Here is a 27,410-nt window from a genome sequence, read left to right as displayed (position 1 = left end):
AGGCCCCTGCACTGTGCCCGGCCTCAAGTCAGAGGGCTGAGGAGCATGAATGGAAGGCAGGAGGCCAGCCCCTATCCGGAGGCCTGGCAGGTTCCGCCCAGACCCCTTCCCCCTCCCCTCCTACTGTGCCAAAGACCATTCACTGAGCACCTCTGAGGCAGGCTCTGAGGGGAGTCGACCACAGTCCTCACTCCAGGCTGAGAGGTCGTCTCCAGAGACCCTCAACTCCACCAAGGAACCCTGAGTCCCCTCAGGGAGGTCTCAGCTCCGCTCAGCAGACCTTCCCCTGGGCCTCTGCTGTGTCCAGCTCTGTGCCAGGCACTGGGGACACAGAGGCCCAGACATCACCCCTATCCTTGCAGTGCTCCAGCTGGTGGGGGCCACAGGCAGGGGCAGTACAGGATGTGATGGGGTGGGAGGGAGTGGGGGGGCGGCCATGAGAAGGTCCCATCCCTGCCAGAAGAGGGGGGTCAGGGAGGCTGTCAGGAGGCGGCAGTAACACAGATGAGAGGAATGAGCCAGATTTTTAAAGAAGGTGTTGATGGGGCAGTCACTCCCAGGAGAGGGGCCAGTTTGTGCAAAGGCCCTGGGGAGAGTAAACACATGGGTGTCGAGCAGATGGTTTGGATGCGGGTGGTTTTCTGTAGAAGGAAGAGTTCCGGGGGAGAGGAGACACCAGGGGGCCTTGAAGACCAATCTCAACACCCAACCTGAACCCAGTGGTCTCATCAGGCCACCCTCCCACATCTTCCCGCCATTCTCACTGACCTCTCTTGCCCCCACTCATGTTCTGCCTCCTCTGGCCCCACAGAGATCAGCGATGGCATGGAGGTCTCCGATGAGCTCTCTGTATGTTCAGACAACAGCTACGACACATATGCCAACAGCGCCAGCACCCCAGTGGACCCCCGAGGGACTGGCAGCCATACCAAGACCCTCGCAGACCGGAGTGGGCGTTAGCTGAAGCCCTGTCTTCCCAGGCTGAGCCTAATGGAGAGACCCGGGAACCCAGAAGAGCAGGCAGAAGCTTGTCTGGCCTGGGAGTGCTCTGGGAGCTGGCGCCATGGCCTCCTCGTTGGCTCCAGCCCCTTGTCCGCCATGACCTCTCTTAGGGGGCAGGGGCTCCTCTCCCCGCTCAGGCCCAGCTGGGCCAGGACTCCCGCCTCCCAGATGCCCCTGCAGGCCTGGGGATCCTTCCTCTGGGAAGTGTGGGGCCTGGTCCTCCCCTGAAACCCTCCCTGGAATCCTGGACGCTTTGATGGGCCACTGGGCCGTGCCCTATCCCCTGTGGCAACGGAGGATGTGGATGCTCACGTGGGACCACCCTCCTGTCTGGGCTGTGAAGCAGCCGACTTCTCTGTTTCTCCTGCTCAAGGACCTGGGGCCGGGCCTCTGCCCCCAGCAGCTCTGCTCTTCACCTCAGTCTCACAGCACAAGGAGGCTCGCCTCAGGAGGAAAGCCTGCAGTCGTGGGGATTCTCCTCCGACCAGCCCCACCGCCACCGGCCCTGCCCCAGGAGGGGGCCCAAGCCACGTCCTTAGGAGCAGCTGGAAGTGGCCAGAAGAGCAGGCTCAGGGCTGCTTGGTCCCTGCCCAAGTGTCCAACAGCCTCCAAGGCAGAGTGACCTGCAGGCTCAGGAGAGCGAGGCTGGCACAGTGAGCACAGGGCGTGGTCAGGGGGCGGGCGTGTGGCCAAGTGGCCAGGGGGCGGGCGTGTGGCCAAGGAGGCCTATAGAGGAAGGAGCCGGAGGGGCTTGGCCAAGTGGTTAAAGCTGCCATGGAAGGATGGGGACCGAGCTCGCCGAGTTTGGGATTCCGTCTTGGCCCCATGACATGAGGAGGAGCCATTCTCAGAAACCAGCGGGAGAGGGGCAGGCTGGCAGGTTCCTTAACAGCCCAGGGCCTGGGGCCGATCTTGGAGAGAGAAAGTGACCGTCCAAGGCCACACAGAACAAGTGGCACGAGAATCCCACCCATGCCATCTGTAACCAGGAACAGCACGGAAGATGGGGAGGGCTCCTGGGTCTGATGTCAGGGTGGGCAAAGGGCCTAGGAGGTCCCCTCACAGCCCCATGGAGGTGTTCTGAGCTCCCTGACCTGTGGAGGGACAGACCTTCAGCCAGCAGATGCCTCTCCACCATGGCAGAAGGTGGCTTGGAAGTCTCAAGGATTTGGACCTGACCAAAGCCAGCCCACCCCATTCCTGGCACATTGGGGTGCCTGGGTTGAAAGCCCAGTTTAGTCCACAGATGTCCCTTTCTGTCATTCAGTCCTTGGACCTCTGCCCTCCGTGAAGGAGTCAGCAGTGGCCTCGAGGCAGGTCTGTAACTCCCATCTTTGTCCTAAGAGTTTGTGTGATCTTGGGTGTGTCCTAAGGGGAAAGGGGAGAAGCTGAACTCTAGCACCAGCCTGCATTAAATAAACATGGTGCTTTCTGGAACCAAGGGATGTGTCTCTTCTCCAAACAGGGGTCTCCTGGGTAGAATTCTTGGGGTCGGAGTAATTCTGCCACCTTCCTGGAGGAAAGGAAGAGAAACCCCTCCCAAACGTTGGAACCCAGGCTGGGCCCCCCACATTAACTTCTAAGACAGCCTCTCAGGACCTGTGAAGGGCTCACCCCTTCTTTCCTCCACTGAGCATCTGCCAAGTGCTTCCCTTCCTGGAGCAGAGGTCAGCTCCTGCCCCTCCGTGGGCACAAGGGAGGACGAGTGAAACCTGGAACAGCTGGGTCAGGAGTGGGGTTCACTGTAATACCCAAAATGCCCAATAGCCTGCTCTCCAGCCTCTGGCAGGCCCAACAGGAAAGTGGCCTTGACCTTTCATGCCTGCTCCTCCCTGTCCAGGCAGTGCCCCTGGCCAGGATGTCCCAGGCTCCTGGCCAGACTTGGGCAACTTGAGACATCCCGGAGTTCCCAGGAGGGGGTAGAGCAGGCTAGGAGTTCTCGGTGGAAGAGCCAGAGTCCCACTCTCACCAGAGCCCTGCACCATACCCCACCCCCCGCCCCCGCTCCCAATGCAGACAGTCCAACCTCCTCCTCTCACCCCAAACAATGGAGGAAGGACGGAAGCCAGCCTCTACTTGGGCAGATGGCTGGCCTGCCTCCACCCTCAGTTGAGCCCACGCCCACAGCCCGTGGTCAACCCTGCCTCCTATGCCTTGCTTCCTATGCCTTGACCTAAGGAGTTACTGAGAACCCCAACTTCCTGATGTCCTCCCTTGTCTGCAGAAGACAACCTGACTACCTGCCCTTCGAAGAGGCCTTCCCTGCCACCCCCTGTAGATCCACTCCATCCTTCCTCCCTTGGACCTCAGTGGGTGAGACCTCCTCAAGGTTGAGCCTTCCCTCTACTTCCTCCAGGGTCCTCCTTCCCAAGGATAGATATAAAGGTGCCTCAATCTAGAGGTCCAAGATGGCAGTGGCATAGGAAGACGCTGAACTCAACCAAGTATACACATGTACAGAGAGCAATCACTCCAAACAACTGAGGACTGAATGAACTAAATATGAGAACGAGACCTAACAGAAGGCTGGGAAGCCACAGGAGTTCTCCAGGAACCTCGGGAATATCTGGGGCTAGAGGGCCAAGTTAAACTATCTACATCCCCCTCGACCCCCACAGCACAGGTGGGGCTCTAGTCAGGTAATCGGGCCTACCTGCAAGGCTGCTGCAGTGCGTTCCCAACACATCACCTGAGCCCATTGTGGTTCCAAACAAAGGCAGCAAGCACAACCCCCAGGACATTACGACACACACTTGCCTCCCACTTGCAGCTGCTCAGGGCTGGTAGGCCAGTGCCACATGTATCTCATGCACTTGCCTGGCTCCTACCAGCCTGTCGACTTATGAACCAGGAGGTTCCAGTTCCATTCCCGGTCACACCACATGGCTGGGTTGCGGGCTCAATCCCCAGTGTGGGGCATGCAGGAGGCAGCCAGTCAATGATTCTCTCACCATGGATGTTTCTATTTCTCCCTCTCTCTCCTTCTAAACACACACACACACACACACACCACACCATAAACCATGGAGGCGATTGTAAAAAATGTAGTCCTTAAAAATATACTTAAATTTAAATGCCTTAAAATAGGTTGCTATTGATATATAACAGTGATGGTGAACCTATGACATGCGTGTCAGAGGTGACACGCGAACTCATTTTTTTGGTTGATTTTTCTTTGTTAAATGGCATTTAAATATATAACATAAATATCAAAAATATAAGTCTTTGTTTTACTATGGTTGCAAATATCAAAAAATTTCTATATGTGACACGGCACCAGAGTTAAGTTAGGGTTTTTCAAAATGTTGACACGCCGAGCTCAAAAGGTTCACCATCACTGATATAGAATGATATACATAAACCTCATGGTAGTAACAAACCAAAAACCTATATTAAAAAATAATAACAATAAGGAATCCAAACAAAATACTAACAACAATAAAAAGAAAAAAAACCCCAGCAAACTACAGAAGGCATCAAACAAAAAGAAAGAATAAAGGACTATAAAAACAACAAAAAATAAAACAACCATTAACAAAGTGGCAATAAGTACATACATATCAACTACATTAGATGTAAATGAACTAAATGCCCCAATAAAAAGACATAAGATGCTGAACCGATTAAAAAACCATGCCCCATCTATATGTTGCTTACAAGAAACTCACTTCAAATCAAAAGACACATTCAGACTGAAAGTAAAATCAGTAAGGAAACAATGGCCTTAAATGACAATTAGGCCAGATGGACGTAGTATTTTTTTTTAACATTTCATCCAGAAGCAGCAGAGTACACATTTTTTTCAAGTGCACATAAGAAAATGTGAAAACGTTTTTCAGGATAGACCACATGTCAGGCCACAAAACAAGTCTCAATAAATTTAAGATTAAAATCATAGAAAGTACCTTCTCTGACCCCAATGGTATGAAACTGAAAATCAATTACAAGAAGAAAACTGAAAAACACACAAATATGTGGAGGCTAAATAACATATTAAACAATGAATGGGTTAACAATGAAATCAAGGGTTAAATCAAAAGGTACTTTGAGCTAAAAGAAAATACAATGACCCAAAATTTATGGGTCACAGCTAAAACAGTCATAAGAGGGAAGTTCGTAGCAATAAAGGCCTACCTCAGAATTAAGAAAAATCTCAAATACACAATATAACCTTACACCTAAAGGAATTAGGGGGGGAAACAAGCAAAGCCCAGAGTAGAAGGAAGGAAATAATAAAGATCAGAATGGAGCCCTAGCCGGTTTGGCTGAGTGGACAGAGCGTCGGCCTGTGGACTGAAGGGTCCCAGGTTCGATTCCAGTCAAGGGCAAATGCCCAGGTTGCAGCAGGTTCGATCCCCAGTAGGGGGCATGCAAGAGGCAGTTGATCAATGATTCTGTCTCATCATTGGTGTTTCTATCTCTCCCTCTCCATTCCTCTCTGAAATAAATAAAAATATATTTTCAAAAAAGAGATCAGAATGGAAATAAACAAAATAGAGACTAAAATTAAAATAAAAAAAGATCAATGAAACTAAGAGCTGGCTCTTTGAAAAGATAACCAAATTTGATAAACCTTTAGCCAGACTCATAAAGAAAAAAAGAGAGAGGGCCCAAATAAATAAATTCAGAAATGAGAGAGAAGTGACAACTGAACCATAGAAATACTAAGAATTGAAAGAAAATACTACAATCATATGCCAACAAATTAGACAACCTAGAAGAAATGAATAAATTCCTAGGAACATACACTCTTCCAAAACAGAATGATGAAGAAACATAAAATCCAAACAGACCAACTTCTAATGAAATAGAATCTGTCATTTAAAAAAAAAACTCCCAACAAACAAAAGCCCTGGACCAGATGGTTTCACAGGTAAATTTTACCAAACATTCAAAGAAGAATTAATATCTATCCTTTTCAAATAACTCCAAAAAAATTGAAGAGGAGGGAAGGCTCAAAAATTCACTTTATGAGGCAAGCATTACTGATACCAGTATTAGAAAAAGACAATACAAAGAAAGAAAAATTTTGGCCAATATCCCTGATGAACATAGATGCAAAAATCCTCAACAAAATATTAGCAAACCAAATTCAGCAGTACATTAAAAAGATCATACATCCTGGTCAAGTGGAATTTATTCCCAGGATACAAGGCTGGTTCGTTATCTGCAAATCAATTAACGTAATACACCACATAAACAAACTGAAGGAGAAAAATCACATGATAATATCAATAGGTGCAAAAAAAAAGCATTTGACAAAGTCCAACATCCATTTTTAATATAAATTCCCAGCAAAGTAGGGACAATGGGAACATACCTCAACATAATAAAGGTCATATACGACAAACCCACAACTAACATCATACTCAATAGCATAAAACTGAAAGCTTTTTCTTTAAAATCAGGAACAAGACAAGGTTGTCCACTTCCACCAGTTTTATTCAACATAGTATAAAAAGTCCTAGCCTCAGTAATCAGATAAGAAAAAGAAATAAAAGGCATCCAAATTGAAAAGGAAGAAGTAAAACTCTCATTAGCTGCAAATGGCATAATACTATATAAAGAAAACCTTAAAGATTCTACCAAAAAAACTATTAGAACTAATAAATGAATTCAATAAAGTAACAGGATACAAAATTAACATTCAGAAATGGGTTGCATTTTTATACACCAATAATGAACTATTCAAAAGAAAAAAAATGCCTTTTACAATTGAATAAAAAAAATACCTAGGAATAAATTTAATAAAAAAGATAAAGGAATTATTTCTGAAAACTGTAAGACACTGAAGAAAGAAACTGAAGAATACACAAATAAATGAAAGGATACACCTTGCTCATGGATAGGAAGATTGGTATTAAAATGTCCATACTAAGCAGAGCAATCTACAGATTCAATGCAACGCCTATCAAAATACTAATGGCATTTTACACAGAACTAAACAAATAACCCTAAAATGCGTAAGGAACCACAAAAGACCCTGGAGAGCCAAATAAATCTTGAGAAAGAACAACGAACTTGGAGGTATCATGCTACTTGGTATCAAATTATGTATATTACAAGGCTATCCTAATCAAAACAGCATGATACTGGAATATAAACAGACACAAAGGTCAATGAAACAGAATAGAGAGTCCAGAAATAAAAGCACACCTACATGATCAGTAATCTATGACAAGGAGGCAAGAATATGCAATAGGATAAAAACAAATGGTGTTGGGAAAACTGGATACATGCAAAAAGAGATTAGATCACTTTCTTAGACCATATACAAAAATTAACTCAAAATGGATTAAAGTCTAAATGTAAGACCTAAAACCATAAAAGTCCTAGAAGAAAACATAATAGGCAGTAAACTCTTTGACATTACTCTGAGCAATGTCTTTTTGGATATGTCTTCTTGGGTAAGGGCAACAACAGAAAAAAATAATGGGGCTACATCAAACTTAAAAGTTTTTGCACAACAAAGGAAACCATCAACAAAACAAAAAGACAACCCACTTAATGGTAGATCTTCCCAAATGACACTTTTGATAAGGAGTTAATATCCAAAATATATAAGAAACTCATACAACACAAACACACACACACACACACACACACACACACACACACACACAAACTGATTTAAAAATGGGCAGAGAACCTACAGATGGCCAACTGTCATATGAAAAAATGCTCAAGATCACAAATCATCAGCGAAATGCAAATTTAAAATGAGATATCACTTCACACCTGTCAGAATAGCTATCATCAATAAATAACAAATAATAAGTGTTGGCAAGGACATGGAGAAAAGGGAACCCTTATTCACTGCTGGTGGGATTTTAAATTAGTGCAGCCACTATGGAAAACAGCATGGAGGGTCCTCAAAATTTTTTAAAAAGAACTTCCATACAATCCAGCAAATCCATTTCTAGGTATTTATTGGAAGAAAACAAAAAGAATTCTAATTTGAAAAGATATATTCACCCCTATGTTCACTGCAGCATTAGTAGTAATAGCCAAGCTATGGAAGCAAACTAAGTGTCCATCAATCGATGAATAAAGAAAATGTGGTACATATATACATGGAATATTACTCAGCAATAAACAAGAATAAAGTTTGCCATTTGCGACAACATGGATGGATTATGTTATGTGAAATAAGTCAGACAGAGAAATACAAAAACTGTATAATTTCCCTTATATGTGGAATCTTAAAAAAACACACAACCAAAAACAAATAAAATAAACAAAACAGAAATAGACCCACAGATATAGAGAACAAGCTGATGTTTGCCAATGAGGAGGGGGTGGAGGATGGGAATAAAGAATAACGTTCTTAAAAAGTGCCTGGATCTCTCACATCCTTTAACAAAGAGTAACACATACCACCCTATTTTTAGGCGGAAGGGGGTACCTCATTCCCTGCAGCAGGGTCCTCCTCGGAACACTCTCTCCAAGGCCTCAGGACACATACCTGGCCACCGTCACAGTGACCCCTCCTATCAGACTGGGCCGCCTAAGCCTGGCCAGAGCAGGTTCCTGCAACACCCGGCCTCAATGACTCCTCATGGCATAAGGCTTTTTGTAAAAAAAAAGCTGGAATCTGGAGTATCCCTCCTGTCAAGATGAAAGACCAGCCAAAGGCGGGGCTGGTCTAGGGCTTTAGGACATATCATGGCAACGCCAGGACAGACCACAGGTGCCCCAGGCCCATTGGTGCTCTAGTCAAGGCAACCTCCTTCCAAATTGCTGTCCTTTTCCGTGAAGCTAAATCTGTTCATCCACCCCATGGACACCAGGCCTTGGGGCCCTTTGTAGAGGCAGCAAATGATCTGGCATCCGTCTATGGAGTCGCTTCCCTCTGGCTCCAGGAGGCCAGCCCAGCCCACAGCTGCCTCCTCCTCTCCACCCCAACCAGGTCTGTCCAAAACCACCATGCCAGTCCTACTGTACCCCTTCCAAGGTAGGTACATTCTTGAGTGAAAACCTCAACTCATACCGTATCACAGAGGACCACAGGATGTTCACATGCATGACACGGTCCACGGACAGGGACCCCTGTCATGCACACATTGTCCACAGAGATGCACTCATCACACACAGAAATGAACAATCACACAGAGACACAAAGAGATAGGGAAACACAAGGCATATAACCAGATGCATGGTCCCACAATGACGTCGGCTATCAGCAGGAATACAGACATGGCACAGTCACACCGCAGGAAGGAAAGCTAGACCTTCGAGCCACAAAGTCACATTCTTAGTCACACCTAGCTACAAGGTTACACTCACCCCAATGCTATGCGGCTGCTGAGCCCCACATTCTCTCCCAGTCTCATACAAGTACCCTGGAACACCTGAAAGCTCACCACCACAGGCTATACACCATCTCCCAGGAGAGGCACCCACCCTCACACCTGTGCATCATTCAGGCGCAGTCAGTGCCAAGCCACTCCAATCCAGGCACACGGATCCCGGAGTTGCACATAGTCAATCGCATGCTCATTCCTCCCTCCTCCCCCTTTTCCTCCCTTCCAGGGCTGTCCAAGAGTGAGTGGAACAAAAGCCCAGCGTCCCCTCTTTCCCTCCACCCTCTTTTCCCCTCCCCCTGGCGTCCAGCCCCTTTGTCCTCCCGCAGCTGAGCCTGAGTGGCAGTCTAGGCAGCGCAGCAGAGACACTGGAGCCCAGGCTGCCAGGGGTTCAGGCGGCAGGACAGACAGGAGTGGTCCGTGCAAGAACAGCAGCTTCAGGGCACCTTCAGGGAGAGGGCATGGCCAGGTAAGTGCTTAGGACACAGGGCTGCCCTAACTGTGTGGTGTCTACAAATCTAAGCATGTTTGTATGGGTGGGTGTGGGCGTGAAAAAGAGGCAGGGTGGCATGTCAACTTTTAGGGGCTGGGTGCCTCAGTCTGCATCAGGACCTATAGCTTGAGATGCCTAGACTCTTCGCTGGATGGGAGAATGTTCCAACTGGGTGCCCTTCAGCTCCCAGAATGGGAATCCCCAGGTGGAAACTGTGTCTGAGGTCCCCGTGTGTCCACAGTGCCCAGAGCAGATGAGCTGTAGAATGAGTAAGTACAGGTGCACTTCCCAAACAGCCCTATTGCCCTACGACAGTGGTTCTCAACCTTGGCTGCACATTAGAATCACCTGGGAATCTTTTTAAAATCCTGATTTCTGGGCCTCATCCTTGGGAAATTCTGTTTGTTACTAATGTTGTGGCCCCACCCCATAACAAAGAAACAAAATTTCCAGAGGATGAGGCCCAGAAATCAGGATTTTAAAAAAAATATATATATATATATATTTCTTTATTGATTTCAGAGAGGAAGGGAGAGGGAGAGAGAGATAGAAACATCAATGATGAGAGAGAATCATTGATCAGCTGCCTCCTGCACGTCCCCTACTGGGGATCAAGCCCACAACCCAGGCATGTGCCCTTGGCCAGAATCGAACCTGGGACCCTTCAGTCCGCAGGCTGATGCTCTATCCACTGAGCTAAACCGGCTAGGACAGAAGTCAGGATTTTAAAAAGATTCCCAGGTGATTCTAATGTGCAGCCAAGGTTGAGAACCGCTGTTCTAAGAGTTCCCCTAATATTCTGTACTTCCCGTGGGAATGCCACCACACCACCACCAAGTTATAAGCTCCCGAGTGCAGGAGCCATGACTGCCTTGCTCACTGCCTGGCAGAGAAAAAGTTCTCCATACATACTTGTTTAATACTACACTTGACCTTGAACAGGCACTGAGCACCTGCTATGGGCCCGATCCGATGGTGCTGGGGAAGGGGCCCCTACAGGAGATGGGCAGGAGACAAGATGGGGTGAGGAGAGGGAGGCAGAGTTGTACCCCTCCACATACACTGGGTCTCTGTGGGGTAGCCTGAATTCCTGGACCAAAGGCTACATACAGCTCCTGTAAGGGGCCCTTCCCTGTTCAGATATTTTGTACAGGTTCCCAGCCCTTCAAACCGTGGGAGAGGTAAGAACTCTCTGGAGTTGGTAGCCACGTGGCACTGCTGCGTCCCTGTGGTAGTCCCTAAATACTTTCTACACTTTTGAGACCATTCCTTTATTAGACCCTTCTCAAATTACCCAAATGAAAGCGTGCCAGCTGTGTTCTATCGATACTAACAGAAAACAGCGTGGCGAATTTGAAGCGCAGTAAGGGCAATTTGGCTTAAGTGAGTACGTGACGGAGAAGGTGCAACAGCTAAGGCAGGAGCTGCCCCTCAAGTAGGCAGAGACTGCTGGATCCTTGCAGCCAGCCATTAGGAATCTGGATGGGAGAGTGGAAGGAAGAGCAGTTGAATGAAAGAAAGAACGCACACTACTTACTTTCATGCCTACCTGTGACCATGGGCCTCCTGCCCTCGATTTGGCCCCAGCCAAGGTGGCCTTTCCCACGCTATTTGTGTTGTTCTCTACCCAGCAGGATGCTAGAGGGCCCCTCGCTGGAGGAGTCAGAGCCAGGCGCTGAGGCGCCCTGCTCAGGGTCTTGCCACACGCAGCGCGTCCTGCAGACCCTCAACGCCTACCGTGGGAGCGGCACCCTCACCGACGCGGTGCTGCGCGCTGGCGGCCACGACTTCCCGAGCCACCGAGCTGCGCTTGGCACGGGCAGTGCCCACTTCTGCAGCCTCTTCGCAGCCGGGCAGCCAGAGCTCGGTCAGGCCGTGGTGCCCGAGATGCTGGGCGCCGGGCGAACCAGGGCGGCAGCAGCGCTGGCTGTGGCGCTCGACTACGACTACGTGTTCGGTTCAGGCGGGCAGCTGCGCGCCGAGGACGAGGCGGGCCTGCGCGAGGCCTGCGCGCGCTTCCTCGAGGGCAGCCTCCGCGCCGCCGACAGCCGGGCGCTGCGCCACGTGCCCGCCGCCTTCCCGCCCCCCTCCCTGGCGGGGCGCTGCGGCCGCGGGCGGCGCCAGGGCTTCACAGAAGCGGTGCGCCACGCCGACTTCCTGGAGCTGGCGCCCGAGGACGTGGTCGCGCTGCTGGCGAACCCGGGCGCTGGGCGTGGCCGCGCGAGGAAGCCCGTGTTCGAGGCGGCCATGCGCTGGGTGCGTCACGACGCGCCGGCCCGACGCGGGCAACTCGCGGCGCTGCTGGAGCACGTGCGCCTGCCCCTGCTGGCGCCCGACTACTTCCTGGAGAAGGTGGAGGCGGACGAGCTGCTGCGGGCCTGCTGCGAGTGCCGCCCGCTGCTCCTCGAGGCCCGGGCCTGCTTCATCCTGGGCCGGGAGGCCGGTGGGCTGCGTACGCGGCCACGGAGGTACCACCCCCCCCACCCCCACATTCAACCACTCACTCATTCCTCCGTCATTCTTTAATTCATCCTTCAATCATGCCTCTTGCATGAAATTCACTCATTCATTCAACAAACGTCCCATGGGCTTGGTGTGGGGCATTCTGCCCTTGTAGAGTTAACAGCCAATGGGGAGGTGCAGGGGTCTCACACCTAATGCACTTTTCTCTTGCCCATCTGTCTATAATTCTGAGTGTTCCCTTTGTGCAAGTCTTGTGCTGGGTCCCTGGGACTCAAGAGTGATTTGAAAACACCTTAAACGTGGGATATAAGTAGGCAGGGCCTGGAACACCAGGCCAGGAGACGGGTGGAGTAGTCCAAAATAGAAGACAAGGAAGTCCACTCTCTTACCACTGTATTTCCAACACTAAGCACAGGGCCTAGTACAAAGATGCTCATTATTTGTCATAGGAATTAGGCAGGAAACCAATGGTTAAAGAGTTTGGGAATCCTGGTGGGGTCAGAAGTCTGAGGGGTCAGTGGGAGGGTATGTAGCCTGGTTCAGTGATTAAGGTATGGGTTTAGGAGATGTTATAGGAGGGAGGCAACAGAATTAGGGAGTGGAGGCCAGAAAGGGGAAGGAGAATGGGTTAGCATCAGACAGACCTGGGCTTGAATTCCAGCTCTTTTGCTTACTGGCTTGCGTGACTTTGGGCAAGCCTAAGTGTTTTAGCCTCAGTTTCCTCCTCTGTAAAAGGAGTAATAATCCCTGCCTACTAGAACTGTCATAAAGAATAAACCAGGTGATTTTTCTAAGTAGGGTTAAAGGCTTTGTAAAGATGATTTTTCTGTAACTTAGAGGTCAGTGGAATGGGATAAGGATTGGTGATCCTTGTCCCATCAATAGCCAGAGGGAAGGTTGGAAGTGACGGAGTCTAGCTCGGGGATTAGGTGAGGGACAGAAGGACAAGGAAGGGCAGGAGGACTCTACAGTGTGGTCAGTGAGAGGGCTGAAACTTGGGCGCGGATCAATGGATATTGAGCTTATCCCCATGCCAGATTCATGGACCTAGCTGAAGTGATTGTGGTCATTGGCGGTTGTGACCGCAAGGGACTTATGAGGTTGCCCTTCGCCGACGCCTACCACCCAGAAAGCCAGCGCTGGACCCCACTGCCCAGCCTGCCTGGCTACATGCGCTCAGAGTTCGCTGCCTGTACTCTCCGCAATGACATCTATGTCTCAGGTGAGAGCAGGGCCGCATTGGGAGCCCCACAGGATTGGCTCATGGCTCCTGAGCACTGCCCCTTTTTTCCCACCAACCTGGAGATTGGGGTGGGATTTTTCCTGATAACCTAGTTTTGGCTGAAATGGTATGTAGTCCTGCACAGCCAATCACTGGTGTGACTCCACCCTTTATTCAGTAAAGTCAGCTTCAACTCATATTAATCACTTCTTATTAGGCATTATGTTAAGAGGCTTACATTAATTAATTCTCTCTACAGTCCCATTTCACAGATGAGAAAACAGGCTCAGAGAGGTTAAGAATTTCCCTATTGTCACAAAATTGACAAAGCTAGGAGCTTTGATACCAACAGACTGTGCCTTTCCTGAGATTCAGGCCCTAGAGACTCAGATGATAAAACACAGTTCCTGCTACCCTGATGTACCCTGGAGAGGGAAAAATGGACTTCCCTTTATGACCAGGCTGAATTTGATGGGAACTCTCAGAGACCCCAAATGAGCTGGAATCCTACTCAGGGAATCTGAAGGGAACAGCACAGGCAACGGCATGAAGGCAGAAATGTGCAGAAAGGAACCCCCGGTACTCAGGGCTCTGAAGTGCAGGTTCAGTGTATCTGTTAGAGGAGGGGAAGCCATTGTAGGTGAGGGAGGAATGGGAGTCTGGAGTCGGATCAGGGAGACTTTGACTCCAGGCCTAGGCAGACTGCACTTGATGTTGTAGGACTTTATCACTGGACAGCTTATCCAAGGCCACTGGAAATACAGAGGCAAGGGCTACAAAACAGAGGTGTGGCTCAGGCTGGGGGGGGGCGGTCAGAATTGTCCCTGGGGAAGCTACTCCTAAGAGGTGAGTCGCTGGTCAGGAACCCCATGCTAGCCAGGGAGGAAGAGTCCACAGCCTGCACCCTCGGTGCCTGCCCTGCCCCCCACCCCCACCCCCGGAGCGTGCTGTGTCCTTCACTAATACCAGTGTTGGGCTTGGGGGCTGGAAGCTCTGGTTTGGATCAGTGATTTTCAGCAAGTCATTCCTGGCCTCTTACGCGTCATCCCAGTTTCCTATCTGTAAACTAGGTAGTAATCCCAACACCTCATGGAGGGATGAAACAGACATGAAGCCATGCAGGTGAAGGCAGAAGTGAGACAGAAGCCCGGGGTCACCCTCTACCCCTCCCCATCCTGTGTCGGTGGCTCTGCTTTCTCTGCCCCAGTGTACTCCTGATTCTTGCCTTGGGTACCTTCAGTAGACTTCTAAAGTGCCCCCTTTGCTTCCCTGAGCAGAGCGTGGCACACCACCACAATGTACCAAGTGAAGATGAGTTCCTTCTCCCTGAATCCCTCAGGCCTCTCCCCTCAAAAGTCTATGCCTGTTGTCCCAACTCAGACTTTGCCACCACTCATTCAAAGCACACGGTCTGGGTCACACCAGCTCAGGAGAAAGTCCTTCTTGACGTTTACCCTTAACTCTTCCTCTGGATCTGGGGGCAATAGCTGCTTCTCTCTCCCCAGGAGGCCACATCAACAGCCATGATGTGTGGATGTTGAGCTCCCATCTGCACACCTGGATCAAGGTGGCCTCATTGCACAAGGGCAGGTGGAGGCACAAGATGGTGGTCTTGCATGGACAGGTAGGGACATGCAGCAGCTGCTGCTGCTGGGGCCCAGGGTATAGATCTATAGATGTCCTTAGAGAAGGCCCTCTCTAAGACCCTCTCTCTCTCTGTAAGGGCTCTAAAGTCTCAAAATAGAAAGGGACTTGCTCAAAGTCACATCAAAATACTAATGCTAATAGTTAATTACTGTAATAGTATAGCCTACAGCCTAGGATGTGGGTTCTGGGGCCAAATAGCCTAGGTTTGAATCTTGACTCTGCCACTTAAGACCAAAACACACACACACACACACACACACACACACACACACACACACACTCTCTCTCTCTGCCAGTTATCTTTGTAAGCTACATCTCCAACTCAGAAATGCAAATAAAAGTGCTTCTTAGACTCATTTAAGGCAGTAAACCCTTAATTGCCAGCTATTATTTAAGCATTAGCTTGGTGTCGAGTATTTTACAGATCAATTCTACATGCAGGACCCATTCTAGAGATGGATCTCATTATCCCCATGGGGCGAGTGACAGGAAATCTGCTAAACGAGGTTGTCACTGGGTGGTGGTAGCATGGGGGTTCGCCCGGGCCCTTTTGCTGGGGTGGGATAGCTTCTGGCACACAGCCGGAGCCAGCCCTGACTCCAGTGGGGGGACCCCCTTGTCCTCACACATAGCTGTTCGTGGTGGGTGGCTTTGATGGACTACGGCGCCTGCACAGCGTGGAGCGCTACGACCCCTTCTCCAACACGTGGGAGTCCGTGGAGCCGCTCCTGGAGGCTGTGAGCTCGGCAGCGGTGGTGCCCTGTGCTGGCCGGCTCTACGTGATTGGGGGTGCCAGGCAGGACAACATCAGCACAGACAAGGTGGGCGTGGATAGGATACTGGAAGCCTGTTATGTGTTGGCATTGAGTTGGCACTTTCCGGTCCTCATCCATTTTCTTAATCCCATCAACGGCCCTGAGGAGTAAGCTATGTTTGAGGTCACACACTGGGTCAGCAGCACAGCTAGGCCTGAATGTTTGGGCTGCTTGGTGCCATATGGTGTTGTTGTTTTTTTAAATATATATTTTATTGATTTTTTACAGAGAGGAAGGGAGAGGGACAGAGAGTTAGAAACATCGATGAGAGAGAAACATCGATCAGCTGCCTCCTGCACACCCCCTGTTGGGGATGTGCCCGCAACCAAGGTACATGCCCTTGACCAGAATCGAACCTGGGACCTTTCAGTCCACAGGCCGACGCTCTATCCACTGAGCCAAACCGGTTTCGGCGGTGCCATATGGTTTTATAGATTAAAAAATTAAGTGGGGGTGCTCGGCCAGGTGTCTGTTAGTTGGAGGGCCCTCCCACACACACACCAAAAAGGTAGTAGGTTCGATTCCCAGTCTGGGCACCTACAGAAGAAACAAGATCAAGGTTTCTCTCTATCTCCCTTCCTCTCTCTCTAAAATAAACAAACATATCCTTGGGTGAGATTTTAAAAAATTAAGTGAGGGCAAGAGTGGGATTAATTAAAATGTTTTTCTGCAAGCGTGTCTGATGTGGCTCAGTGGTTGAGCATCGACCTATGAGCCAGGGGGTCGCACTTCGATTCCCAATCAGGGCACATGCCTGGATCGTGGGCTCGATCCCCAGTGGGGAGCATGCAGGAGGCAGCAAATCGATGGTTCTCTCTCATCATTGATGTTTCTATCTCCCTCTCCCTGCCTCTCTCTCTGAAACCAATAAACACATATTTTTTTAAAAAGAAGTTTTTGTGCCATTCAAAAATATAATACTCATTATTGAAAAATGTAGAAAACCGGAAACAGGAAAAAAATCACCCATAATTCCCCCACCTAAGGATAGTAACTACTATTTAATATTATGGTGCATTGCCTCCCGGCTTCCTCTAAATTGACTTGATTTTCTGTTCTCGTTTTGCCTTCTTACTGTTGGTGTTGTTTATTCGTGTGTTTTTTTGTTTTGTTTTTTAAAATATATTTTATTGATTTTTTTACAGAGAGGAAGGGAGAGGGATAGAGAGTTAGAAACATCGATGAGAGAGAAACATTGATCAGCTGCCTCCTGCATACTCCCTACTGGGTATGTGTCCGCAACCAAGGTACATGCCCTTGACCGGAATCGAACCTGGGACCCTTGTGTCCGCAGGCTGATGCTTTATCCACTGAGCCAAACCGGTTAGGGCTATTGGTTTGTTTTTTTAATTACTGACTTTAGACAGAAAAGGAGAGGGATAGATAGAAACATTGATGAGAGAGAATCATCGATTGGCTGTCTCCTGCACGCACCCGACTGGGGATGGAGCCCACAACCCTGGCATGTACCCCAACTAGGAATTGAACCAGTGACTTCTTGGTTTATGAATCAATGCTCAACCACTAAGTCACACTGGCTGGTGCATTCTTATTGTTAGTAAAATTTCGCATTCTGCTTTTTATTTATGTAAGAGTAAGAAGCAGAATGTACTTTCCACATGCTTAGCAACTCGTCTAAGCCATCACATCAGTAACTGTGTAATAGGCCACTGGGCGGATGAGCTATAGTCTACTAAACTCATTTAGTTTTTATGAATAAAAATTAATCTTCATAATGTCAGCTCTCTCCTTCCCCAGATGGCCTCACAGGCTGTGGTCTGGGATTTGAATCTTCCCCAGCTAGGATCACTCGTCTTTCCTTATCCCCTGACCCCATTTTCCCAGCACCTTCCTGGGGTTGGCTGAACTGCCCATTTAGTACCCAGTACCCTCTCATGCAGCACTGACTTGTTTTAGGCCATTCTGGGGGTCTCCAAAGAAACAATGAAACGGAGTAACGGTGAGCAGGCAGCTACAGTACAAGCCCTCAGAAATTGTGAAAGGTGTCTTAAACACCTGTAGGACTGGGAGGCATGTGGACAGCTGTAGTAATGAGCTGCAAGACACCCCAGCTGGAATCTGGTCATGACCTCATAGCACCAGGAAGAAGGATGAGGATTGACTGACAGTGCATGCAGCCAGGAACACATCTCCATGGGGGACCTGCTCTAAGAACTTCTATAGCACTAATGCAGGCGGCATCTCCATGTCCTGGAATGGAGACCTCCTTGGACCTTGAAAGATGAAGATGTTTTCAACACAGGGAGTCCAGGGGTAGGAGAAAGAAGGTGGAACTAGATTTGAGGGCAGGGATAATGGGTTTTCTCTAACCTCCCAGACACTAGCTGAGGCAAATATTGTGCTGAATGAGTCCCCCTGACGGAGAGAAGTGGGAGTGCATGGGCAGCAGGGCAGGTGGGGGGGTGAAGCTTCACCACTGCCAAACCTCCTGCCTTCCAGGTGCAGTGCTTTGACCCCAAGGAGGACAGGTGGAGCCTGCAGTCACCAGCACCCTTCTCTCAGCGATGTCTTGAGGCTGTCTCCCTCGAGGACACCATCTATGTGGTGGGAGGCCTCATGAGCAAAATCTACACCTACCACCCTGGTACAGATGTCTGGGGGGAGGCAGCCGTCCTCCCCAGCCCCGTGGTAAGTAGAGGATCCTAGGCATGGCCCTGACACTGGTTCCACTGAGGAGAGGGAAGACCCATTTCTAAGGATCTGCATCTTAGAGATAGTGAGTCTTGTGTCTCATTCCATGCTAGGTGGTTCTACACGGTTCTCTAGCTTTGCCCTCACAATGAAAACCAGCCTTGCCTTTCACAAATGAGCCTGGAACCCCAGTCCCAAGTGCTGTAGCCTTGGGTGGGAAATTTGGTCTAAGTGACCTTGCACTCTCTCCTGTCCTGAAGGTCACTAGCTGGTAGCCTACTGAAGAGATGGGAGCGGGGAGCATGGAGAAGGACCTTGCTAAGTTCCCCTGCCCCAGTGGTATCAGAGAAGGGAGGCCCGGGCCCTGGATGGATGCTCTGGCCCCTGTATACCTTGCCTCTCCCACCTTTTGTCACCTCCTGAAACTCCAGAGACTGTAGAGGGGTGTGGTTACACTGGTAGTCCCAGCTGGTTATGACCTTTAGTGATCCTAAGAGCCTGAGACTTCTGGCTTCTCTAAGTTTGAGATCCTAAGATGGTGATGGTGTTAATTATTATTATTGTTACTGGAGTGCTTGCTGTGCTGCAGGCACTATGTAAAATACTTTACACGCTTAACCCCATTAACTGTTAAGGGAACCTAAGGAAGGTACGACTGTTCTCACTTTGCAGATAAGGAAACTGAGGCCCAGAGAGGTTAAGGGACTTGTCCAGTAGTCATTTAGTAAGGGTCAAGCCAGAGCTTTCTGCCTTCCATCCAATTTCTGGTCTCTCTAACATTCACACTGCTTGCTCACATTCTGTGGGTCAAGGTTTTGTTGCCTGGCCTGGCCAGCTAGGGACAAAGTGAGCCCCAGGCTGGACCCCATAGCTGACTGTCTTTCTATTTGTACACCCAGGAGAGCTGTGGCGTGACTGTGTGTGATGGGAAGGTCCACATCACTGGTGGGCGAGATGATCACGGGGAAAGCACCGACAGGGTCTTCACCTTTGACCCCAGCAGTGGGCAAGTGGAGGCCCAGCCGTCCCTGCAGCGCTGCACCAGCTCCCACGGCTGCGTCACCATTGTCCAGAGCCTGGGCAGGTGACTCAGATTTGGACAACCTGAGCCAGGAGCAGAGAGAGAAGGGAGAACTCGGGCTCACCACTCTGCTTTCCTCATGGAACCACCATGTAAATAGCCCCTTAACTTATTGCCCCCTTTCTTGTAGAAATAAAACGTCATTCAAAGGTTGGGTCTGTGTTCCAGCTCATGCCTGCTTTGCCTGGAGAAGTATCTGCTCCTTGTTTTGACTCTTTACAAAGCACCTACATGTTACTTCATTTACTTTCATAATAGCAGTGTGGACATAATTTAAAATATTATGAAATATTCCATGCATAAAAGAATATATATTTTTGTGCAGTTTAATAATAATAATAAAACATCTACCTTCCTACCACCTAGCTTAGGAAATAACCTGTCACAGCCCTAGCTCATGGGGCTCAGTTGGTTAGAACGTTGTCCCATACACCAAAAGGTGGCAGGTTCGATTAAAAAAATTTTTTTAGTCTACATAAAAACAAAAAAAGAAGTAGAATGTTAGAAATGCCTTTGTAGGCTCTGGTGTCTATTCCCGAACCCATTCCCTTCCCATAGTCCTCTGAGGTAATCACTATCCTTCAACTTGAGATTATCAACACTTTTAACTTTTAGTGAGCTAATTATTAATATCTGTATTTCATGAAGCTACAGAATCAATGAGACATTTCTGGTCAGGAAAACAACCCTCTCAAATTTGAACACCTAGCAGAGACAGACAATATTAGAGCCCAGACAACGAAAAAGACAAAGACATAGGTGTAAAAGTAAGCAAACATGTCCAAGGATCAGAAACAACAGAATTGTAAAACCCCAAGGAAGGCAGAAGTTTGAGCTCTGGGGCTCAGGCTCTGAGGGATAAAGGCCTTAAAAACAGGATTCCAATCCAGGCTCACTGCTAGAGGCCAGGGCCGAGGTGCTCCACTCGTGAAAGAAACTGAAACAAAACAGAAACCCAAATGGCCTTGGGGTCCGAAGCTTGCAGCTGGGTGATGGGTGCCAGAGCCACGGGCCTTCGAGAACCCAGCCAGGCTGCATCTGGACCTCCAGCATCCCCAGCATCAACAGGGGGCACAAACCCCTGATGTGACTAAGCACCTGGGTTAGCCTGGGCTCTAGAAAAAGCAACACAGAACTGCTGGATAGGAAGGGGTGATGAGAGAGGGAATGAAAGACGCCACAAAGGGAATCTGTGCAGGTTCTGTGCCTGTTTCTAAGGCCCAGAGGACAGAGGACCTAGCCAGACCCCATCTGAGGCTCCCCTCATTTGCACCCAGATTGCCTTTTAAAAATCTATCATAGGCTCCTGCAACTCCTCCAGCACAGGGCTAGCCCCACGCCCCTCCCATCTTCCAAAGCCCCAGGGCCCCGTCTGGGAGATCTTTCCAGCTGGGTCTGGCCCTTTACAGCCCAGCACAAAGGCCCAGGTCACAGCTGAGCTCCTACCTTCTGATTATCCCTGATTAGGGAGCCTGTGACCATCTGGACACAGCTGATAATGGCAGAGGGGAAGGGGGTGTAGGGGGAGGCCCAGTTCCTCACAGCCCGCCTGCCCCCACCCCAGGGATAACATCCAGGACAAAGAAAGCACTATTATTTGCCTATCCCGTCAGATGCCCAAGTGGAAATGAGAGGGGCAAATCCAGGGCAAGCTCTCCCTCACCTGGGCTGGGCACCTCCTGTGTGCCAAGCAGACTGCACCACTTCCCCCACGATGACCATTCGCGTTCCCTATGCCCTTTCATGCAAGTGCTGATGCCCCTTCCTGCTGTCTGCTTGGGCAGACCTGATACCCTCCATCTCCCGAGTTTACCACTCTCTCCTCGTGTCCCTTATCTGCCCCAATTCTATCACCTGACATATGGCCAGGCCTTTGTCTCCCGACACCCAAGGGATGCCCTTTGAGGCAGGAAAGGTGTCAGCTTCATCTGTGTCCCCCAGTGCCCAGAACAAGGCCTCCCATTGAATACATTAAATCAAAGTTTTTGCTGTTTTCTACCTCGCAATGCCTATGAGTTGGTACTATTGCCTACCCCACATTTACAGACTCAGTTGTAAGTGACTTGCTTACTAAAGTCACTGAGCTGATAAGTGGTGGCAGAGCCAAGATTCCAACCTGCATCCAGCTATCTCCAAAGCCTGCTCTCTCCACGCAGCCACATCCAGGCTCTGCTAATCTGAGAATGTGGGTGTTGCACATATGAATGAAGCACAGCTGTTTAGAAGTAGGAGACACATCATTTCCACAGAGGAAAATCCCATCCTGATAGAATTTTGTTCGTCCTTAGGGGCCTCCTTGAATGAAGAGAGGCATTATTCATGTCCCTAGTGAGTGAGGCTCACAGGAACACAAGCAAAAGTTGATACCCCTCATTTCCTAGGACTACTATAGTTATACCTATTACTTTGGTCTCTCAGTCTAACTAGTCCTTTTGTGGAATGTCTCCCTTGCTCCTAACCCACAGCTTCCCCACTCCCACCACTCCCTGCAGCCAGACAAGATGAGAGCATGAACCCTGAGCATGGCCCCTTGGCCGTGAGGTATGCCAGACAAAGACTTAACTCTGAGCCAAATTCAGTTTTTAGTTTCTTCCCGAGCAGTTCTAATTATTTGTAAGGATTAGAATTTTATGACTGTTCTTTTTTAGTGGGCTTCCAAGGAACAATGGGGAAATTTATTTTAAAACACTAGGATAAAATTCATTCTCTCTTACAATCACCATATGGAATAGTTGGATTCTTGCATAAATCTAAAATACATTGAGATCTTGATGAACTTAATTTTTCTGTATCTTGAAAAACTTTATTTCATAATAGAAATTATCATATTACTCGTCAATTATTCCCAACTATGTCAAACAAGACTAAGATGGTAAAAAAATGGAAGAATGATGGTATTGCCTAAAAGATGCAATGAAATAAATCACTATTACATCATCTTTCAGTTTCCATATTACATTGCCCAAAGTATTGGTTGTCATCTTTTAAAAAGGTATCAAAGAAGTCTAGAGACATCAATTAAGAATTCAGCCCTAGCTGGTTTGGCTCAGTGGATAGAGTGTTGGCCTCCAGACTGAAGGGTCTGGGTTCGATTCCAGTCAAGGAATACCGGGGTTGCGGGCTCCATCCCCAGTAGGGGGCGTGCAGGAGGCAGACAATAATTCTCATCATTGATGTTTCTATCTCTCCTTTTCCCTTCCTCTCTGAAATAAAAAATATATTTTAAAAAATAATAAACTCAGGACTTTTCATTTCCCACCCATAATGACAAGAAAAGAAAGTTGACTGAGGACATTTCACACTTATTACACAAATTAGAAAAAGAATGCAGAGGCACATTGCTGGACTCTAGTCTCTAAAGATAAGAAATTGGTCACGTAAGCAAAATCTTTCCTAGATGAATTTTCTCAAGAATTGGTGAATGAACAACATATTTCTAAAAATAGAAAGGAACTATGGTATTTTAAGTCATAAGGCATTATTTACTGAAGTCGTTCAACAGGATTTCATCACGCAGAATTTTTATGACAAAAACCTGGACCATCCTGTTTTGCTAAAGGGTGGTGTAGCAATATTCTTTCATCTTTTATGATGCTTATGCACCCAAATTTACTTCATACTGTTTGTTACAGTTCATAAGTGGGAATACACTGAAGACAGTTGTGTAGGTGATTGAAAGGAAACAGATGCTATAAAAAATTTTTTAAAAATAAAATTTATTGGTGCCCAGCTGGTGTTTCTCAGTGGTTAAGCATCGACCTATGAGCCAGGAGGTCAAGGTTCAATTCCTGGTCAGGGCATATGCCTGGGTTATGGACTCCATCCCTAGTGTGGGGCATGCAGGAGGCAGCCGATCAATGATTCTCTCTCATCATTGATGTATCTATCTTTCCCTCTCTCTCCATCTCTGATATCAATAAAAAACGTTAAAAAATAAAAATGTTTTGCCCTGGCTGGTTTGGCTCAGTGGATAGAATGTTGGCCTGCAGACTGAAAGGTACTGGTTTCGATTCTGGTCAAGGGCACATGCCTGGGTTGCAGGCTCGATCCCCAGTGGGTGAGCGTGCAGGAGACAGTCAATCAATGATTCTCTAATCATTGATATTTCTATCTCTCTCCCTTCTTCTCTGAAATCAATAAAAAATATATATTTATAAATAAGTTTTAAAAAGTGTTTTAAAAGCAAGGAACATGGCTGGCTGTCCTTAAACTATGAGCCATCAAAAATATTGCATGTTGACAAGGCAAGTGCAAAAAAACAGAAGAAAACAAAAGCAGTATGCTAGAGCCTATTATAGATGTATCTGAAATCTGGAATCAGTTATATGAGTATGTTCTAGTCACACATAGCAGCTGATGGAGCAGTTCATTGCATTCAAGGAATGTTGCTCATTTTGGGTATATGTACCTTCAAAACAAGGAAAATTTGGAATTGTTTGCTGTTTTAATTCATATATATTTATGCATATACACATGACTTTATTGATATAATTCATCCATTTGAAAAGTATAATTCAATGGTTTTCAGTATGTTCAGAGCTGTACTAATACTTGTGACAGTTATGGGGCAGTTGATGGTCCACCAGTGAAGGCAGGATGAATAGGTCACAGCAGTCCTCCTCAGGGGAGAAAGGCCCAGCTGCACCTGGCTAGGTGAAATGGTACAATACAGGACTGAGCAGCAGAGGCTCAATGGTTTCATTTCAACTTCAGAGCTCCTGGGGGGCTCCATCTTATTTATGAATGTGAGGATATGGGATCAGATAAGTTCTTCTTCCCAACCATGGTCTTATTATTCTCAAATCAGAAGTGGGGATCTAGAGATACCCTAAATATTTTTCCAAGCTTAAGAGAAATCACACATTCCCCTAAGATGTATTGCACAAATTAAAATCGCTGTAAAGTGAGGTAATGGAATCTGCCCATTACAGGGATGTTGGGAAGTTTAAATGACATATTCATAGCAGGCTCAGGGCACATAATTATCTTCTCACCATGGTCATGCTGCTTATCAAGCTATAAATGTAACTTTAGCAACAAATATGGAAGTGGTTTGTTTTAAATAACATCAAAAATCTGATGACTCTAAGGTAACAGTAAGAAAAACAATCTTTGAATCCAGAGTCTGGCTTGAAGGCCTGGGCTCTTACCTGTTAATAATATCTCCAAACAAAAATAATATTATTAGATGATAAATACTAGAAGAGACATATATTGGCATTTAAATCTTCTTTAACGGCCACAATAGCCCTGTGAGATAACCAAAACCAGAAAGGTACAAAGTGTCAGTGAATCAGTGTTGGTGTCAGAATTTGAACCCAGATTTCTAATTGTAAAGCCCGGCCTCTCAAATGTACCTTGTAAAATGCTCTGCAGAGAAGGGCATCCTTCAGTCTACTACATCCTGGCTGACTTCTGCATGCCTTTGCCTAACTTCCCAGCCAGAAGTTGAGGTGGTGAGCTGGGGACTGTGGCTGGTTTCTCGGACCCCCTTGGGAGTGAGATCATAGATGGGAGGAGCAGGACCCTCCATATTATCACTCTGCAGTGGGTTCCAGCAGCCTTCACAAGTGTTTTGCAAGCCCAGATTCTGTCTGGAGGTAAAACCCACCCCACCCCATCTCACGTCAAAAAATCCTTGTTTTCCTCTGGCCCCACATTTGTGTCCTTTTCCTGGTTCTCCAGAGCTATCTGCTGGTTCTTTGTCTGCCCTCTGGACCTATTCCCAAGTTCTCAGACTTTAGTAGGTGTTCTTTCCTTGCCCGATTGGTCAATAGGCTCTCAGCTCTTGTCATCAGCTGCCACATATTCTAATGACCACAAGCTAACTCTTCAGAGCCTTTTGGTAAAAAGTCGATAAAGGCTTTGGCACTTGCTTCCGTATTGCCAGCAGCTGTATTTCCACCGGTGGGTCCCAAGGGCTATTTCACAAGTTTTGGCTGCCTAACACGAACACTTGGAGGGGAGGGAGGCAATATTTGAGTTTGGGCCTCACTTTCACTATGAAAGCCAAAGGGGCTATCTATCTTCTCACCTCTGACAGCTGGGCCAGATACCAGACTTGGCCAGTCAGATGCTCCTACATGAGATGTAAAGAAAATGACAGTCCTAACCGGTTTGGCTCAGTGGATAGAGCATCAGCCTGCAGACTCAAGGATCCTGGGTTCGATTCTGGTCAAGGGCATGTACCTCGGTTGCAGGCACATGCCCAGTGGGGAGTGTGCAGGAGGCAGCTGATCGATGTTTCTCTCTCATCGATGTTTCTAACTCTATCCCTCTCCCTTCCTCTCTGTAAAAAAATCAATAAAATATATATTTTTTTAAAAATGACAGCCCTAGCTTGTTTGGTTTAGTGGATAGTGTCACCCGTGGACTGAAGGGTCCCAGGTTCAATTCTGATCAAGGGCACTGCCTGGGTTGCGGGCTCCATCCCCAGTAGGGAGCGTGCAAGAGGCAGCCAATCATTGATTCTCTCTCTCCCTCTCTGAAATCAATAAAATATTTTTTAAAAATATGGAAGAAAAACCATTCACTGAGAAAAACTGGGGGAGACTAGTGATTATCCTCTGGGAAGCCTGCATGTCTTGGTGAGCTATGATTATTCAGTGTTCACCTAAGCTCTACATTTCTTCTATGGTTTTCTGAAATGAAAGGTTTAAAACAGGGGTCCTCAAACTATGGCCCGCCGAAAATATTTATCCAGCCCGCCGGGTGTTTTTGCCGCCGCTGTGTGCATAGGAATTTTGTTCATAGTTGTTTTTTAAACTATAGTCCGGCCCTCCAACGGTCTGAGACAGTGAACTGGCCCCGTTTAAAAAGTTTGAGGGCCCCTGGTTTAAAAACTCCCCTTCTTGCCGAAACCGGTTTGGCTCAGTGGATAGAGCGTCGGCCTGCAGACTGAAAGGTCCCAGGTTCGATTCCGGTCAAGGGCATGTACCTGGGTTGCGGGCACATCCCCAGTAGGAGATGTGCAGGAGAGGCAGCTGGTCGATGTTTCTCTCTCATCGATGTTTCTAACTCTCTATCTCTCTCCCTTCCTCTCTGTAAAAAATCAATAAAATATATTTTTAAAAAAATAAAAAATAAAAATAAAAACTCCCTTTCTTGATCTCAAGTAATGGCTATACAGGGGTGTTTATGTTAACAATTGAAGCTGCACACTTAAATACTAATAATTTACATACTTTTCTTCCTATCAGCAGACACTCCCAACTGACAATGTTTAACTTACGATTTTTCGACTTAATAACGGTGCAGAGGTGATTCCCATTCAGTAGAAAGGCTAGCAAGATGTAGTACAATACTCTCATGATGCTGGGCAGTGTCAATGGGCCACAGCTCCAAGTCAGTCCCAAACCCCAAGGGTAAACAACTGATACTCTACAGTGTACTGTGTTGCCAGGGTGTTCGGGATAGTGTTTTTGCATTCCATCATGTCTACAAAATGCCCACCTGTATCTCCTGCTTTGTGAGAAGAGGAAGGTAATTACTCTTGAGATGAATACTGATGGTAACTGCCCAACTGTAAAATATAGTGTTCTGAGCACACGTTAAAGTAAGCTAGGCTGATTTGGTGGCTAGGTTCACGGAAGGCATTTTTGACCTACAGTATTTTCAATTTATGGGTTAAGTCAAGGAGCAGCTGTTCTTCAATAAGTTTATTTTTCTCTTCCCAAACTGCTACTTGGGTGCACATTTGTCATAGCGCCACCTGGTGGTAAGTTAACAGCAC

The 27,410-nt window shown here is 47.7% G+C and overlaps 2 protein-coding genes and 1 long non-coding RNA gene across 6 annotated transcripts in view; 2 read left to right on the top strand and 1 right to left on the bottom strand.

Moving 5' to 3' along the window:
• GDPD5 (glycerophosphodiester phosphodiesterase domain containing 5) overlaps positions 1–1,670 on the top strand; it is a 42,052-nt gene extending 40,382 nt beyond the window's left edge. For all 3 annotated transcript variants that reach the window (XM_023744224.1, XM_023744225.1, XM_006102879.3), the window contains one exon: positions 812–1,670. In XM_023744224.1, coding sequence (XP_023599992.1) covers positions 812–960 — 149 coding nt within the window. In that variant the 3' untranslated portion in view covers positions 961–1,670. The remainder of the gene's footprint in view (positions 1–811) is intronic.
• A 6,646-nt stretch (positions 1,671–8,316) lies between these two features.
• On the top strand, positions 8,317–19,840 carry KLHL35 (kelch like family member 35). 2 transcript variants are annotated; one of them, XM_023744223.1, is made up of 7 exons: positions 8,317–9,774; positions 11,430–12,266; positions 13,299–13,483; positions 14,989–15,107; positions 15,763–15,951; positions 18,406–18,594; positions 19,497–19,840. In XM_023744223.1, the coding sequence occupies exons 1-7, from the start codon at positions 9,767–9,769 to the stop codon at positions 19,683–19,685; spliced, it is 1,716 nt and encodes a 571-aa protein (XP_023599991.1). In that variant the 5' UTR covers positions 8,317–9,766; the 3' UTR covers positions 19,686–19,840. The 2 variants fall into 2 exon arrangements, with proteins under 2 accessions (XP_023599991.1, XP_014323707.2); XM_014468221.2 differs by lacking the exon at positions 8,317–9,774 and having other exon boundaries at positions 11,279–12,266.
• On the bottom strand, positions 15,487–19,702 carry LOC111823264. Its single transcript, XR_002826291.1, has 2 exons — positions 19,586–19,702; positions 15,487–16,045 (listed from the first exon to the last, which is right to left on the bottom strand). It is a non-coding gene; the product is annotated as an uncharacterized LOC111823264 (long non-coding RNA).
• Positions 19,841–27,410: the final 7,570 nt, after the last annotated feature.

The sequence above is a fragment of the Myotis lucifugus genome, unplaced genomic scaffold, assembly GCF_000147115.1.
Source record: "Myotis lucifugus unplaced genomic scaffold, Myoluc2.0 scaffold_437, whole genome shotgun sequence".
NCBI lineage: Eukaryota > Metazoa > Chordata > Mammalia > Chiroptera > Vespertilionidae > Myotis > Myotis lucifugus.
Note: the sequence above shows the minus strand (reverse complement) of the source record. Positions and strands in the feature narration are given on the sequence as shown.